This window comes from Podarcis gaigeae, assembly GCF_964106915.1.
Source record: "Podarcis gaigeae genome assembly, chromosome: 11".
Classification (NCBI taxonomy): domain Eukaryota; kingdom Metazoa; phylum Chordata; class Lepidosauria; order Squamata; family Lacertidae; genus Podarcis; species Podarcis gaigeae.
In genome coordinates, this window is record NC_139687.1 from 12605963 (window position 1) to 12622753 (window position 16791).

The window sequence follows — 16791 nt, forward strand, 5'->3', positions numbered from 1 at the left end:
ACTTCAGTTGTAGTAGGGAGAAGAGAAAGGTTTCCAAATTTTTCTACATATATATATATATATATATATATATATATAAATAAAACAACAAAAGCAAGCGCGTGCACTCTCTCTCTCTCACACTTAGCCAATAAAACTAAACAGGATTATAACTGACTTAATGCTTCTTCAAACTATAGTAAGATGACAATAGTTAGTGATTCTATAAAGCAGCTGGCACCACACCTTTAATATTGGCAACAATTAGCCACCAGTAATGGACATCAATGCAGCCAAAGGGAATAATAATCAGAAAAACACAGAACCCTGATAAGGGCTTACATGCCCAGGATTCCACTGATCATCTCTCTCTAGTGAATTTCCATTCTTCACTTCAAAAACCAGTTCTCCTTCCCCCTAATACTGATTTAAATATAAAGAATTTTCATCTACAACAACTTATGGGAGCAGGTAGCGCTGTGGTCTAAACCACTGAGCCTCTTGGGCTTGCCAATCAGAAGGTTGGCAGTTCGAATCCAAGCAACGGGGATGTTAAAAAAATGTGTGATAGAAATTTAACTTAACTTATCCTGGGGCCGAACAGCACTTCATAAGCATGACCATCTGAGTAGGACCCGGACCACCACAAAGCAGGGCCACCCAGCCCTAACTCAGCCAACTGCTCCAGAAAGATACCCTGGTTGTATCAATAGCTGCTGAGAGGCAGAGGAAAATTAACAGAGACACATATTCCTTGTCTTTCACCCAGCATAGGTCTCCCAACGAGGCGACCAAACAGTTTCTATGTAAAATGTAAGCTGATTTCTAAAACCTTGCTTAAACACCCCAGAGATAGTTTTGATGTGTTTCAAAGGATATTAAAAGAAATACATTTTAATTTTTAAAAGGTTTAATTTACCAACAAAACCAAAGACACATATAACAACCGAAGCTTATTATATTACTATGAGAAGATTTCATACCTGCACCAGGAATGATAGCTAACTTCGTTTCAACAAGACCCATTTTTGCAGAAGTAGCTTAAAACAAACAAACAAACAGACCAATGTTAGTTCTTATAAAATTTGCATGTGGCTTTAGAAAAAAGAAGCCTATATGAAATAAGCAGTTGATGCACTGAATCTGCTTTTTTTAAAAAAAAGTATTTAAAGAAGCATTTATATATTTTTATGTATAAAAAATTACAGCGAAGGGACCTGCCTGATATCAATAGGTAGGAGCTTCCTAATATGCACACATTACACCACGCTGAATAAATATGCTTGTAAGCTGGAACCGTCTTGTGAAATACACTTTTTCTTTTCTTTTTAAACATCTGTGATGTTTCTGTGTTCATTAGTCCAGCCTTCTTCAATATAATAACACAGGAAGAGTGCAATTCCATATATACGTACAACTACTCAGGATTGTTTGGACTAGAGGGCAATACATATAGCAAGCTAGAAGGCAGATCTGCTTGACAAGTCAATCAAGTGAAACACATATGACACGGGCAGGATGCAGAAGACTAGCTAACAGGACAGTAATAATCTCCGTCATAAGAGAGAAGCATGGTTATGTATTTTGCATCCTATTCAGGATCTGTTAAGAGAAGAGTGTTTGCCACAATCTTTGGGCAGCCAGTGTGACATGTTAAAAGTAGGTTAACTTTAAATCTCCACCCAGCTGTAATGATGGCTAGGTGGCCTTGAGCAACACATTGCTTCTCAACCTAATCTACTTTCACATTATAGTTGTGAGAAGCGGAGGGGAAGAAATCTCTTTAATAAATAAAACAGTGTGTGAATAAAATGGGACAATCCCACTTATTCTGTGCTCCTTGACAGGAAGAGTGGGATCCAGATGTGATTCTGGTAATTCTATTATTCTTGAATAGTATAAAGGGGCAGGATCAGTGATTATATTTTAAAAAGTCAAGGGATATGCCTTAATGATTATATTTGTAGTCTTCCCTAATCTGCAAGTTTAGAGCAGTTTATAGAACTGTCTAAGAACCAAGTATCTCTAATTGTTATCAAAGGACTTACAATCAGCTAATTATAAAAGGAAACAAAAGAAGGCAAAACAATGAAAGGAGTACAGGTAACTCACAACTTACACTAATTTAACATATGCACTTGCAGTTTTATGTGCGTTTCCAAAAAAGTATATATATTTTAATGATGCAAAAATGGTATGCCAGGGGGTTGGAGAAAGGGACCATTTTTAGCTGGTGAAGCAGGAACAGCTGGCAATGTTGGTGCTGTTTTCATTGTTCTTTCTCCTCTCAAGAATTACAGGGAAACACTAAGAACACTTTCAGCTAAATCTTGCTCATGTCTACTCAGAAACAATGTACAGGACTGCAGTCTCATTGGGTTTCCCCCCGCAACTAAGTAATATGTGGCAATTCAGGTAGACAACTGCCTGGGAAAGGCTTTCCAGCCAGCATCTTACGCTGAAATGCTATAATCTCTTATATGGGAATTAGTCCAATTGAATTCAGTGGGACTTATTCCCATATAGACATATACAGGATTGCACCATTAAGCCTGCCCCCTTATCCTCTAACTAGCTTGTTACCTACAGTGCCAAAAGTTACCTACCACAGTAAGTTTATCTACTCCAGATGCTCTCCAAAGAGTAAGAACCTAATGAAAGTGCAACCTTTACCAAAGCGAGAGAAAACCCTAAGCTTAAGAACTGTATCATCTTAATGTTCAAAATTACGTAAAATTAATTCAGTACTGAAAAAACAAGCTCTTCTTGGTAACAGTTAAACAAACCTCCTACAATATTGAGTGGTAACAGTAAAAAAAGAGAAAGCCTTACCTGCCACTCTTATGTCACAGGCTAAAGCTAATTCTAGGCCGCCACCTAATGCAATGCCATCTATTGCAGCAATAGTTGGTACTGGAAGGTTAGCTGAAAGGTAAAACAACAATTAACAAAACAAAGATATGGAATTATTTGCATAATGCACTTCATTCATCCCCCAAGGCAATTTTTTCGTAACACAAAGTTGATTCAGTGAAAAAATGTTTCTGTAGGCAAATTATGCAGCCTGCTTTTTCTATACGGTATCTCAATTGTAATCTAAACTCTGACCACAAAGATGTTCAGAATGCTAACAGCAACGCAACACTGAATGGTAGGATGATTTCAAACTTCAAGGTAAGTGAACGTGCAGTATTCAGTTGACTCTGCTTTTCACCATAATAAGCAACAGCTGCAACTACAGAAGGATGATCAGTTTGTTTCCAGTCTGTGTCAGTTTTGCACATGTTCATTCATAAGTTCATCGCATCCCATTTCAGCATCAAACTGCCTTTGTTTAAAAACTGCACAAAATTTGCATTATTTCATGATACACATCTTGGTACTTTTTAAAGACAAGAACTGTATCATAAAGTTCGGAGATATGTAAAAACCAAAGGGAAAAATGTTCCAATCTGCCATATATCCAGGAAGAGAAAATCATGTCAGCTCACTGCAAAATCCAGAACAAACAAAATCCTTGAGCATTCCTATGAAACAGCTGATCTGTTAATACACTGGTGAGAATGTAACTGAGAAGTTGCCTACTTGTAACGTAGGAGAGGCTACATAGCCAAATCCCAAGGTTTGCAAAAATAGTTTGTTAATAATGGTCTCTTAAAAATCGAAGTTGGTAAAGCCAGCTACTATTGATTTTATATTGTTACTGGAAAAACCATGACTTTGAGCTGAAAATAATAACTTCCTTTGCGATTTAATTTCACAAAAACTTGGGTTTGCTCCATTAGGTGGGGAAGAGGACAAAACTTAGCTTATTCAGTAAACTTATAATACATAATCACTTATTTAAAAAAGATAAATGCAATTATATTTTAAAATAGAAGCAGCAGTAAATCAAAGTCATGTCTGGAAAACAGCTCAATGTTCCATGACAGATTTAAATCTGTTAAGTATTTTACAGTGTTAATGCTCATTGATAGAAATATTTCACAAAAAGGAGTATATTTGCAATCCAATACTACTCACCTTATTTTTTAAGTTAGACACACACACACACACACACACACAGAGTGAGAGAGAGACTATTAACAAAGGAATGTTTCTACAGTCACAGCTAGCTGCCTTTACACCTTCAACCACATCCTGTGCATCAGCAGGAGAGGTTAAAACTGATCCAAATAATCAGGAAATTGAAATCTCAAACTGACACTATAGCAAATTTTGCCCTCTGGTTGGGCACAATCATTTAGAGTAGTAGTGGCCAAACTTGGCCCTCCAGCTGTTTTGGGACTACAACTCCCATCATCCCTAGCTAACAAGACCCGTGGTCAGAGATGATGGGAATTGTAGTCCCAAAACAGCTGGAGGGCCAAATTTGGCCATCACGGATTTAGAGTACAGTGGTACCTCGGGTTACAGACGCTTCAGGTTACAGACTCCACTAACCCAGAAATAGTACCTCGGGTTAAGAACTTTGCTTCAGGATGAGAACAGAAATCATGCGGCAGTGGCGCAGTGGCAGGCCCCATTAGCTAAAGTGGTACCTCAGGCTAAGAACAGTTTCAGGTTAAGAACGGACCTCCAGAATGTATTAAGTTCTTAACCCGAGGTACCACTTTATATAAAAATGTTAGCCAGTCTATGTGAGGGTAGTTGAAGTCACCCATTACTACAATGTTTCATTTTGGGGATGCTTCCCTGAATTCATTCTTCATCTCAAGATCTCCCTGAGCATTTTGATCACAGGCACCGCAACAGCACATTCCCAGTACTAAATTACTCTTGGGGCTAGGTATGATTTTGCGAGGAGACTGACCCTTTTGGCTTTTCTAGCTTCTTGGACTCAATGCTCTCTCTGACACACAAAGCTACATACTGTATATACTCGAGCATAAGCCGACTTTTTCAGCACATTTTTTATGCTGAAAAAGCCCCCCATGGCTTATACTCGAGTGAGGTGGGTGGCAGTGGAGGAGGGATGAGCGGCCCAAAAGGAGCCCTTTTTCGCCGCTAGTCCTGCCGCCGCCTGCCTCTCGCAAGGGCAGGAACAGGAGCCGCAGTTGGGAGAGGCGCTGCGCTCTTGTGAGCGGCAGAGTTGGTGGCGGAGGGACCAGCGGCCTGAAAAGAGCCCTTTTGGGCTGCTCCTTCCTTCTCCTCCGCCTTTGCCTCTGTCAGCGGAACGAGCAGCCCAAAAGCAGCCCTTTTGGGCTGCTTGTTCTTCCTCCACTGCTGCCGCCGCTGCCACCACCACCAGGTTTGTGGTGTCGTGAACTGGCTTATACTCGAGTCAATAAGTTTTCCCAGTTTTTTGTGCTAAAATTAGGTGCCTCGGCTTATATTCGGGTCAGCCTATACTCGTGTATATACGGTAATCTCCAATATGTCCTTCTCTGTCCTTCCTATAGAGTTTATATCAAGAGATAACTGTGTCCCACAGGTTCTCTCAATTTCACCAGTTTTCCATTAAACCCACTACATTAATGCCATTCTCTAAGACCAAGCACTTGCCTTGGCGGCTTCTAGCATTTTGATCTGTGCTGCTCTGGCCCGCTTGAATTGCTGTCCTGTGTCCCTGAACTTACAACGCCTAGTTCTCCACCATCCCCATTTATTTTTCATCATTTTTAACATCCCTAATATTTTAAGGTGTCAATAATTTTCCTTTAAAAGCCACATCAAAGTTGATCATGACTGCTGTTTCGACTTATTTATACTAACTGCAGGACTGATATGAAGAATTATTTCTCCAGAGGTTCAAATAAGCAATGTCTCCTCACTGGATATTGTAAACAGAATGACCTATTAATGTTCTGTTTTACCAAGTACTTTTAACATTAAGTGCAGACCTGCATCAGTAATGGAAATCTCAATGCAGAAAATGAAAGTGGACAATTAGTCTTGGTGTTCCTGTGCGGCAAAGAACGCATCTCTAATTTTAGCGTAAAAAGCAATACCAAAAATAGCAGGCTTTGATGTTTTCCCCAAGTCTCATTGTCCAGGATCTATAGTTTCCAGCTCAGTACAAAATGCTTATTTTTATATCAAAGTGATGTTTGGCAAAACACCAGTACTTTGACAAGAAATAAAATCAAGTAGCAATGCAGGGAAAACACAAAACAGCAAACAATTGTAAGATATTGATTGTTGGAAAATGCTTGGATCTTAAATTTTCAAAGGCTGCATTCTGACAATCATATATTGACTTAACAAGCCTAGATATGAATTAGCCTTCTTGCTATACACACAGCCCATTCTCCTTTCACACAAGTGAGTAGAACAAGCCAAGATGTTTTCTGGAGTTCTCCATTTTGTCTGAATTACGAAACAATGTTAACAGCTTCAGATCAAGAATAGTAAATGATAGTTTGATAGTTTGAAGTTGACTTAATACTCTGGTTTGTTCCAAAACAGGAAACTATAGTTTATTGCCTGCCTGCTCCTCTATCAAGCAAAGGAGTTTACAGCCAAAAGCCTCGCTCCTATCTCCAGTTATTAAGCAGACACGGTCTTCCAAACTCACCCAGTAACTTCCATCATTTATGAACATTAGAATAGTGGATGCAGACTCTTTTTTTTTTTAAAAAAAAAAGACATACGAAATCTAACAGCTTACTTTTAATAGTAATTAAACAACAAATACACAATCTAGAGAAGTCCTCCCTTTATATAGAGTCCATGACGTATAGCCACGCAAAGGCGGTGATCGCCCAAAGATTAAGGGATATTGCGAGACAGGAGGACATAGCCCGTGTGAAACCTGGGCTGTTTCTGGGGGAGCAGATGTACTGAGCTGCTCCAGCTCGCTACCTGGCGGATATCCACTACGTGGAATACCGCAGACTATTTACCGCGGCTAGGCTGAATGTTCTTGACTCGGCGGTTCTGAAGGGAAGATATGGAGGAGTCCCATATGACCAGAGATTATGCCATTGTGCGTTGGGTGAGGTAGAATCCACAGAGCACATTTTAATGAGCTGTCCCTTCTACAACGATTTAAGACAGTATCTTATAACCCCATACTTACCCCAGCTTAGTCCCCGACAAAGAGGAAAGCAGACAGCATATCTGCTAAATAAGTCTTCTAGGAAAACAACTTTGTCAGTGGCTAAATTCCTTTTCCTGGCACTCAAGCGTTGGAAACGTACAATTGAATGCCTTGATGTGGGTTATCTGTGAGAGGTTTAGTGCTGTGGCCCTACCTTATTCATGTACCCCTATGATGTTTTAGTTCATAATTCTGTATTGTGTTTTATTTCTGTGTTTTATTTCTGACTATCGGTCAAATAAAGGAAATTGATTGATTGAATCTAGAGAAGTGATGCAGGGACAAGAACCAACTCTGTTGGAGAAAATACATTGTAAAAAGACAACATCTTATTGCAACATTTGAAATATTTTTCCAGCAGGAGTGGTATAATTTAGAGTACTAGTGACTAACAATCCTTAATAAAAAGCCAAGCTTGTTAGTATACTTTTTAGTACAGTTTAAGGCATAAAGTATTATTATTATTATTAAAATTTATATACCACCCTATAGCTGCAGTTCTCAGGAATGTTCACAAGATAAAATTACAATATAAAAACACAAAATACATAATAAAAAATAAACAGAAACAGCCAAAGAACCCCCAAAACACATAAAAACTATTTTTAAAAAATAATTAAAAAACACAATTAAAAAGCAGTTTAAAAGAATGTATACTGTTACCAAGGTTTTCTGGTTTGCTGTCATTTTAAGTACACTCCTTAACACCTCATCTCTTAAGTCTTGCTTTGTAAGCAACTGCAAAGCAAGTACTTATGCAGCAGAACAGAGGAAGTGAACAGTGAACTAGCTATCAAACAGGAGGTGAATTTACCTTTGTTCCCTACGGGGCTGTAAGAACTCCAGAAATATGCAAATATATCTACACACAGTCACCATAAGAATACGCTTTTATATGGTCACAGAATAGTCCTGGTGAGAATACTGACAAGAAAGTATTGTCTCTTCCAGTAAGATAATCGCCAGTCAGTAGAATTAGTAAAGCTTTGTGACTACATCCAGAGTTTGCACACGAAACCTTGAAAGAAAGCCTAGGATGCTGTCCCAGGATCTCTCTTCAATTTTAAAAATGGAACCTGCCTATACTTTTCTACTATGACCTAATTATCTTTTGGTGGGAAACTCAGAGTATCACAGATTATATTCTATTCCTTTGTCTCAGTCAGCCTTCCTTTTCTACCTACTCTATTTCATACCCTTGTTTGTCCTCTGTATCTGTTATTTTCTCTGGCTTAGTTAGAAACCTAAAGGCAAGACATGGCCTTGTGTTTCCCTTTCAAGCCACATCTCCTTTTCAGCATTTAGAAATTAGAAATTAAACTGTAGTTTTGCAGGACACAACTTGCCTGTATAGCTCTCATCTGAATGTCTACTGACTTTGCATATGTGCCTCCTAATTCTCAATTGCTGTTACTTCAGGTGAAGTACCAAATTACATTATAAACTGGATCCTTTGTTTATTCTCTTAACCTTCTGTCCTACACCTCCCTGTGGCCCAAACCCAGAATCATTTACATTTCAAATTTGCCCCTTAGCATCTAGATCTCCCTCATCTCCTGCCAGATTCTTAGCACTTTTCTTTCTCCTTATATGACAACAGTAGTTTTTCCCACCTCTGTGTTTATCTGCCTTCTTTCTTTTCTGCCTAACTAAAGTTATAAGCTGTGTTTCAGGCACCATCTTCTGTGTGGCTCTCATCTGTATTTGTACTCACTTTGAATGTACTCACTGCTACATGCATATAGAGAAACCTCCCTATTACACACTGTAACTCTGGGTGCAAGATCTGAGCAAAAACACTTCTGGAGGTGACATATCCATATATCCATGCATGTGTGTGCATGTGATTGGGCACATGTTAACAACACAACCTGTGAATGTGGACATTCTATTTAGCATCTTACCCCAAAGAGCTAGAAGTCTTATTTCAGAGAAATACCTTATTACAATGCAAGAGATTCCGGAGCAATGATTTCCCCAATACTGGACAATATTAGAACTTATCCAAATAGTAATGCATTCTCCATTCCTATTATTTCAAGAAGGTGAAATATTGAAGTTTTATACATTTCTTAATGTTTTAGAACTGTACACTCATAAAATAGGAAGTAAAAAAGGTAGCATTTAATAATACATTAGTGGTGGTTTTATTAAAGTATACATTTTGAAGGAGTTTTTGGAGTCTGTGTTATTCCTAAAAGAAAGACTTCAAAGCCTTATGCATAAACCATTAACTCTCATATTATGATTTCATAATATCTGGACAGAGCATTTCATATAGCATAAAACCTTCAAACCCTGAGACTCGAAACAAGCTATTAATAATATACTGTTGTCTATGAGCAATGAGATTTTCACTTACCCATTTCATTAATAGTTGCCCTTGCTTTTGAGACAAAAGAGCTTACTTCACTAGAGTGCATTTTGGCTCTTTCTTTAAGGTCAGCACCTGCAAAGGACATTGTCTGGTTACAGTCATATTCAGGTTTTATAGTAGTATCAGCTCAAGGAAACCATAAATGGCATCATTTATACTTTCCAGAAAAGCAACTAGAGCATTTGCAGGAAAACCTACGTGTATGATTAGCTCCTGACAAGATCAGGGGCTCCTAACTCACCTCTCTTTATCAAACAGCACATGTTATGCATGAAAATATTTATATAAATAATTTACTGAGAACTTAACATACATTAGGCACAGAGAGATAAAAGAAAGAAACAGATCTGACACACAAAGGCCTGGTACAATCCCCAAAACATGGCTAGGATATTGAAAACACCTTGACGTCTCCTTCTGCCAATCACGTAACTCTCACAAGTCAAGTCACTCCTTCCTACGCTTTTGGGAGGTGATCATAACACAGTGTTACACCTGAACTAACATTAATCTTGATTAGCATCAAACCAATGAAGTTTGCAACCAAGGAGATCGGGAAAGCTGTCAATGCTGGATCAAGAAAAAGAGATGCACTCTTGATCATTTAGAGAAGGTCTAAAATCTATCTACATGTAACACAATGACAAGGGATGTAAAACAATACAACACTGAACTCAGCAAGTACCACAATTAGAAGGTAATGCCCATACACCCCTTTTATTGCAATTGCCATAACCCTTTTGTGAAGGCAGCTGTCAGGAGGAAGTATGATGAGCTAAAACAGAGGGAGGTAATCTTGGCCCTGCAGTGGCTATCAAACTCCCAACTCTCTTCAGCCAAAATGTTAAATCTCAGGATGGCCAGAGTCATAGTCTAACATCAGGAAAGCTGTAAAATCTCAACCCTGGACTAAAAGATTCCTTTTGGTTTCTATAAGGGTGAGTCATGGGCTGTCGCAGGGTGTCATGGAGAGGAGAATGAGTCATCAAAAAATAAACCAAGATTAGTACCAGGTGGATGCAACTCTTCATGTAGATACCACATTACCTTGAAAAACAACCTCTGACCACAGGGTTCCAAGCACTATGATACTGAGAGGGGTACATTTGCGGGCAACATATTTTTTAAATCTAAAATATAAATGGTAAAGAACAAGCCCATCCTAAAGTATAAATGAGATATGTGTCAAAATTACAGAATTTATCCAAGCAACAAAACAGATTTTGTTTCAAATTTCATTTTTTAAAGTTTTCCCTCAGGAAGAGCACTCCCTAACAGCTGTTACAAGCTTCTGTACTTACAATTAGAAAAAAGCTCACTGAAATTAACACCAGCTACTGAAGTATTTTTACCTAGTCTAAAAACAAACCACTTGTCCGCGTAATGGGAAAAAACATTATGCTTCGTAGACCAAATGCACGTGTACGCATAATTAAGTGTGACTCAAATGTTTCATATAATCATCCCACTCACAGTCCTGAAATAGCTAATACATATATTAAAAACCAAAGATGGCAAAAAAATCTAATGATGCTTTTCTTCTGCCAAGAGAACATAAAAATCATGTTTAACAAGTGAAAAATAGAAAGGCATGTGTCAGAACTTGAAGAAAAAGTGGCTTTTATCATTTTTCAATAATACATCATATCTACATCAGGAACTTGCAGCAGGCAACATTTTTAAAAACAAATTTTAAAATTAAAATAAGCTAGCTTTTTGTACCGTAGCAAACCCACTGTATATGCCCCTTTCACCAAAGCAACAAAACTCAATCCATTTCTTATCTTAGTAATCATCATTACTTCAGTGCTGGCTAATTAGCCTTCAATTAATTAGCTCAAATTAGCCCCCCTCCTATGACCTAAAACTGAGTATACAATGTAATGAAAGGATTTTAATCAGATGAAAATGAAATTAAATAAAGTCTTAATACCTGATATTCACTTCTCTTCTCCCCACCCCAATGCTACATGATTTTGTCCAACAGTCCTACAACTATTACATGATCTGGTGAAGTGTTGACTTTCTGTCCATTTTCAAACTTATTCAGCAACACCACAGCAAACAGATGCCATTCACCTCCAGTAGATAACAAATGTCCCCAGATGAGCACTTGCACAAACTGCACCCGTTTGACACAAAGTGCATTCTGCAAAATGAACCAACAATACAGCCACCATAGCGCTGCCATTTATCAACGACCCATTTGGACACATGGCTTTATCCAAGCCTTCTAGCTTCAAAGAGCTACTAGTATACAATGTCATAGCAGCAACACAGAATACATATCTGAACACAGACTCTCAGCACACTTTCATAATGGCACAATGAACATGGTATTTATAAAGTAATAAAAGTATGCAATCATGTGTTCAGTTCACAATACTTTTCATATGAAAAGTGCAACAGATTTATCAGTATAAACAACTATGAAAATTCTCTCCTCTAACTGACTAAACTGAAAATAGCAGAGATGGTGTTCAAGAGCATGCATGCATTCTGGCCTTGAATGCTTGATGTCAGGTACTGTGATGAATTTTCTGTATTTATCAATGCTATTGATCTTTAGTAACTGTGAATTTTGACCATAAGTAATACTCAATGGGAGCAAACTTGAAAATGTAGTTTATTTAGTATTAATCAATAGAGAAACTGATTAACTTAGCTTAGAATCATTGCAGACCAAATAATATGTGCTCTCAACACACTGCTAAACATACTCAACTATACCACTAACATTTAGAAACACCCCCGTCAAAAAAAGTTCTAAGACCTTCTGTGTCACTGAAAATTATAGCACTTTATTTCTCTAAGGAGTACAGCAGATGTTATATAAATAAATAAAAATCCCCAAAAGGCTGAATTTGCTAAAATAAATTTTGGAGTCTCAGTCATTTCTACTGATTTTGATTATGTATTTCCAAATGGATAATAAAATTAAATTTGCATACCAGCACAAAACACCCCAGGAACTTCACTTCGGAATATAACCGTCCGTACTTTTTTGTCACTTTTCAAAGCTTCCATAACTTTTGACATCTGTAGAGAAAAGGTGTGCAAATTGTCAACACTTATTTTCAACACTTCACGTTCATAGAAGACTAAGTATTCATCCACTTACCATTTTTACAAGGTTTTTATTAAGTGCATTTTTTGCATGTGCTCTGTTTAGTCCAAGTACTACAATTCCTATATACAGGAAGAAAAAAATAACTAAAATCAGTAGTGTGCATAAGGTTTATCCCACATTTTTAAAAATGTACCTATGTTATCTACTGACAAAAAGCCAGCCTTTTTGTGAATAACTGTTATTTAGCATGAAACATGATTATCTCTCTAGTTGATCTATGTTAGTAATTGCTTGAATTAAATCAGATCCACTAAAACCCATTGATTTTATAGAGTCTACTATGAGTATGATTTTTGAAATTAGTGCACTAAAATATTTGAAAACACTCTTCTTAAGCACCAACAATAGTTTATGTTTGGAAAATTAGTTAACTACTAATTCTTTATCACTACAACAAAGCTACTGTGTACACTAACAACAGAGTTGATAATGTTAAGTCAACAGAAAGCAACAGGCACAGACCATATGCAATACCTTTGTCCATGTTATTTTTAAATGCGGAAACATTTCAAATATGGTAACCTGCCTAACCAAAAAGAATTACTGTTTTTAAGACACAGTAATATCTGGCAAATTTAAGGGGCAGTTTAAGGAGAGATTATAAATTTGTGCAGTAACAGAAAGAGCTGCTGGGTAGGAGTGGTTGGGTGAGTGCAGTTAGACTGCAAGCTGAAGTATGCTTACTAGAGAGTTAGTCTCATTGAACTCAGTGAACCTCTAAGTAAACATGTTTAGGATCACACTGTTAATAGATAGGATTCTAGAGTTTTCATTTTCCTCCCCTCCTCTCATGCATTTCTTTGGGCTTTCTAGATAAAAAACTATGGTTATATTAAACACATATTAGCCAAGCTACTGGGCTATGAATCTATAAATGCATAAAAAACTATTCATCCATATAAAAATTCAGTATGTGAAGTTTTAGTTACAGAAGATTGTAATAGGCACTGTTTCACTAACCCTAGGGGTTTTCCTAGGGACAAAGTCTACAAACTACATCACTGCATTTTATGTGGTGGGTTTGATGGGGTCACATAGATTTACTCCTGTATATGCATTGTGCACTTGAGTCCTTTTATTCCATATGAATACAGAAGAACACTGTCCCAAACAGCAGAATCAAAACTCCCCCACATTTTTGAATCAAACAACTATTCAACCAATACTGTGCCTACAATGTATGCTTTCCTCTCAGTAGCTAATACCGCTGGACACAAGTTGCATTAGAATTTAAACTTTCCTCTACTTTATGTACTTTGGTTCCAATCCTCCCACCTACTTTTAGCAGAAGAAAAATGCATCAGGAATGGTCAAGCCTCTAAGAAGAAAGTCAAAAGGTACAGGAATGTTTAATCATGCCTTGAGTTCAGAATCCTCAACTGCCTCAGTCACTGCAATAAAAGTACTGAAGTGGCAGAAGACAGTACATTATGCCATATGAATAGAACTGAAATCAGGCTGTGGCATGTTAAAAGAACATCACTAGGAAATTGTTATTCTCACTAACTTTAATTTCCTTCCAGTTGTCCAAGGTGCTCAAGCAGGCATACATAATTGTGTCTTTGACAACCCTGGGAGGTAGATTAGGCTGGGAGATACTAATGGGCTCAAAGCCACCCAGTGAACTTCAAGTGCGGTCAGGGAGGGAGCTGAATGCAATCTTCCAAATCCTCATTCAACAATCCATCCCACATTGGCTTGGAGAAGTGATGGCAGTTCCTCACCCTTTATTACGAGTTGTCCCACAAGTGGCCAGATTACACTTTCAGATTTTAATACAGTATTGAATTGAAAATTTGAAGCACAAGCCTACTGATATTTACTCAGAATTAAATCCCATTGAGTTCAAGCTGCTTCCTCCCAAGGTGTGCGCCATATTACAGCTTTAATGTGCAAAATACAGAACTACTGTATTCTATAGAATTAGGTAAAAGATAAAGGTAAAGGAACCCTGGATGGTTAAGTCCAGTCAAAGGCGACTATGGGGTTGCGGCACTCATCTCGCTTTCAGGCCAAGGGAACGGACGTTTGTCCAAAGCTTTCCGGGTCATGTGGCCAGAATGACTAAACCACTTCTGGCGCAATGGGACACCGTGATGGAAACCCGAGCACACGGAAATGCCATTTACCTTCCCACTGCGGTAGTACCTATCTACTTGCACTCGTGTGCTTTCAAACTGCCAGGTTGACAGGACTGCCTAAAACAGTGTTTCCCAAACCTGAGTCTCCAGCTGTTTTTTTGGACTACAATTCCCATCATCCCTGACCACTGGTCCTGATAATTAGGGATAGTTATAGTCCAAAATAGGTGGAGACCCAGGTTTCGGAAACAGTGGTCTAGATCAGGATCCCTCAACCTTGGCCCTCCAGATGTTTTTGGCCTACAACTCCCATGATCCCTAGCTAGCAGGGCCAGTGGTCGGGGATGATGGGAACTGGAGGACCGAGGTTGAGGAAGCCTGGTCTAGATCTAGCAGCAGTCCAAATGAGAATCTAATGCTATCGCTGTGGGTTAAACCACAGAGCCTAGGACTTGCTGATCAGAAGGTTGGCGGTTCGAATTCCCGCGACGGGGTGAGCTCCTGTTGCTCGGTTCCTGCTCCTGCCAACCTAGCAGTTCAAAAGCACATCAAAGTGCAAGTAGATATATAGGTACCGCTCCGGCAGGAAGGTAAACAGAGTTTCTGTGCGCTGCTCTGGTTCGCCAGAAGCGGCTTAGTCATGCTGCCAACATGACCCGGAAACTGTACGCCGGCTCCCTCGGCCAGTAAAGCGAAACAAGCACTGCAATCCCAGAGTCGGCCACGACTGGACCTAATGGTCAGGGGTCCCTTTACCTTTACCTAATAGTGACTCCAAATAAGGTGCAACTAGCAACTTGAACTTCTATCCTGCCCTGGGCTCGTGCCTATGTGTACGTGGGAACTAGATAACTAAGAAATGAAAATAAAATGAAATGAAACAAGCCCCTTCGAAAACAACGACAGAATTCAGCATCCACTGGAACTCATTGGGGGGGGGGGAGATCGGGGAATTGAGCTGCGCATGAGCAGTGGAGATGAACCGGCACGCACGTCGCTGCTCCCGTCCCCCCCTCCCCATTTAAAGGGCCAGCCGCCCCACGTCATCCTCTCTAATTTGACAAGCCGGTTGGCGCGTCAGGAGGAATTTCCGCAGCGGGCGAAAGGGCAGAGCTCAACGGAGCCCGAGGGAAAGAGAAGCGCCTCCCCGTTACGTCCATACACGCTTCCTTTCCGGGGCGTCAGGATTCCTTGACACGTGCCGACGAGGATCCAGCCCCTCACCCCCCCCACCCCCGTTATAGTCACCTTTGTGCTCGTCGTCCAAGTAGCGCACCCGCAGCTCCTCCTCGCCGCCCGCTTTCGCCTCAGAACTGTAGCCTCTCGAGGGCGGCAAGGCCGCGAAACCCCTCAGAGGCCGCGAGGGAGAGCAAGAAGAAGACGACGACGAGGAGGAGGAAGCGGACGGCGAGGAGGAGAAGGAAGACGAAGCGGCGGTCGCCACCGCGGCCAGACCCGCTCGGCGACGCTGCAGGAGGCTGAGCGCCGCCGCCGTCGCCGCCGCCACTGTCGCCGCCATGTTGCCTTGTTTACAAGCGCGCGCCGGGCAGCGGCGGCGGCGGCGGCCTCTCCGGCCTTCCCATTGGTAGTGCGCTGGCCACGTGGCCTCCTCGCGGCGGCACGTGATTCCCTCCCCCCCTCCTCCGAGCGCGCGAAGTCGGAACCTTCCGTCGTCGCCGCTCCGTTAACCGTCGTCTCCTCAGCGCTTCCCGCCAAGAAACGGCGACCTTAAGTTAGCCAGGGCTTAGGGGGCCTTCCTCAGGCAGCTTCATCGGTCGCGGGGTTGTTTGTTCGTTTTTATCCACGTCAGCCGACGCGGGACGGTTTTGGTAGGACTCGCCTAAACTCCCCTTTTCCAAAAAAAAAAAAGTCCCTTCCATGGTCAGTTAAAGGGAGGTGGGGCGGGAATGGGGCCGCGGAAGGTGAGCCTCTGGTCTTGTCGGGATAGCTGCTGACTCCACAACCTTCCCCCAAACTGGAAGCGTAGGAACCAAGGTGCCATCGGCTCCAGTAACAACAACAACAATAATAATAACACCACCACCACCACTAATAATAATTTGATTATTTGTATGCCGCCCATCTGACTGGATTGCTCCAGCAATAATAATAATAATAATAATAATAGGAGCCAAGGTCCCATCAGCTCTAACAACAACAATTTTATTACTTGTATGCTCCC

The 16791-nt window shown here is 40.2% G+C and overlaps 1 protein-coding gene and 2 long non-coding RNA genes across 7 annotated transcripts in view; 1 reads left to right on the forward strand and 2 right to left on the reverse strand.

The window, feature by feature from the left end:
- Positions 1-16199, reverse strand: part of AUH (AU RNA binding methylglutaconyl-CoA hydratase) — a 31209-nt gene extending 15010 nt beyond the window's left edge. Inside the window, exons 1-6 of one of the 3 annotated variants that reach the window (XR_014555980.1) lie at positions 15858-16161; positions 12520-12587; positions 12350-12437; positions 9384-9470; positions 2812-2904; positions 963-1019 (exon numbers count right to left, since the gene is read on the reverse strand). Coding sequence is in view for 2 of the 3 variants with exons in the window: in XM_083702119.1 (XP_083558245.1) it covers positions 963-1019; positions 2812-2904; positions 9384-9470; positions 12350-12437; positions 12520-12587; positions 15858-16128 (664 nt within the window). In the remaining variant the exon portion in view is untranslated. Of the gene's footprint in view, positions 1-962; positions 1020-2811; positions 2905-9383; positions 9471-12349; positions 12438-12519; positions 12588-15857 lie in introns of all 3 variants that reach the window. The other 2 variants (XM_083702119.1, XM_083702120.1) reach the window with 2 other exon arrangements.
- LOC310826878 lies at positions 8634-9377 on the reverse strand. Its single transcript, XR_014556059.1, has 2 exons — positions 8732-9377; positions 8634-8701 (listed from the first exon to the last, which is right to left on the reverse strand). It is a non-coding gene; the product is annotated as an uncharacterized lncRNA (long non-coding RNA).
- Positions 16200-16225: 26 nt separating the features above from the next.
- Positions 16226-16791, forward strand: part of LOC310826826 — a 38189-nt gene continuing 37623 nt past the window's right edge. Inside the window, exon 1 of one of the 3 annotated variants that reach the window (XR_014555996.1) lies at positions 16226-16371. This is a non-coding gene — a long non-coding RNA (uncharacterized lncRNA). The remainder of the gene's footprint in view (positions 16372-16791) is intronic. The other 2 variants (XR_014555997.1, XR_014555998.1) reach the window with 2 other exon arrangements.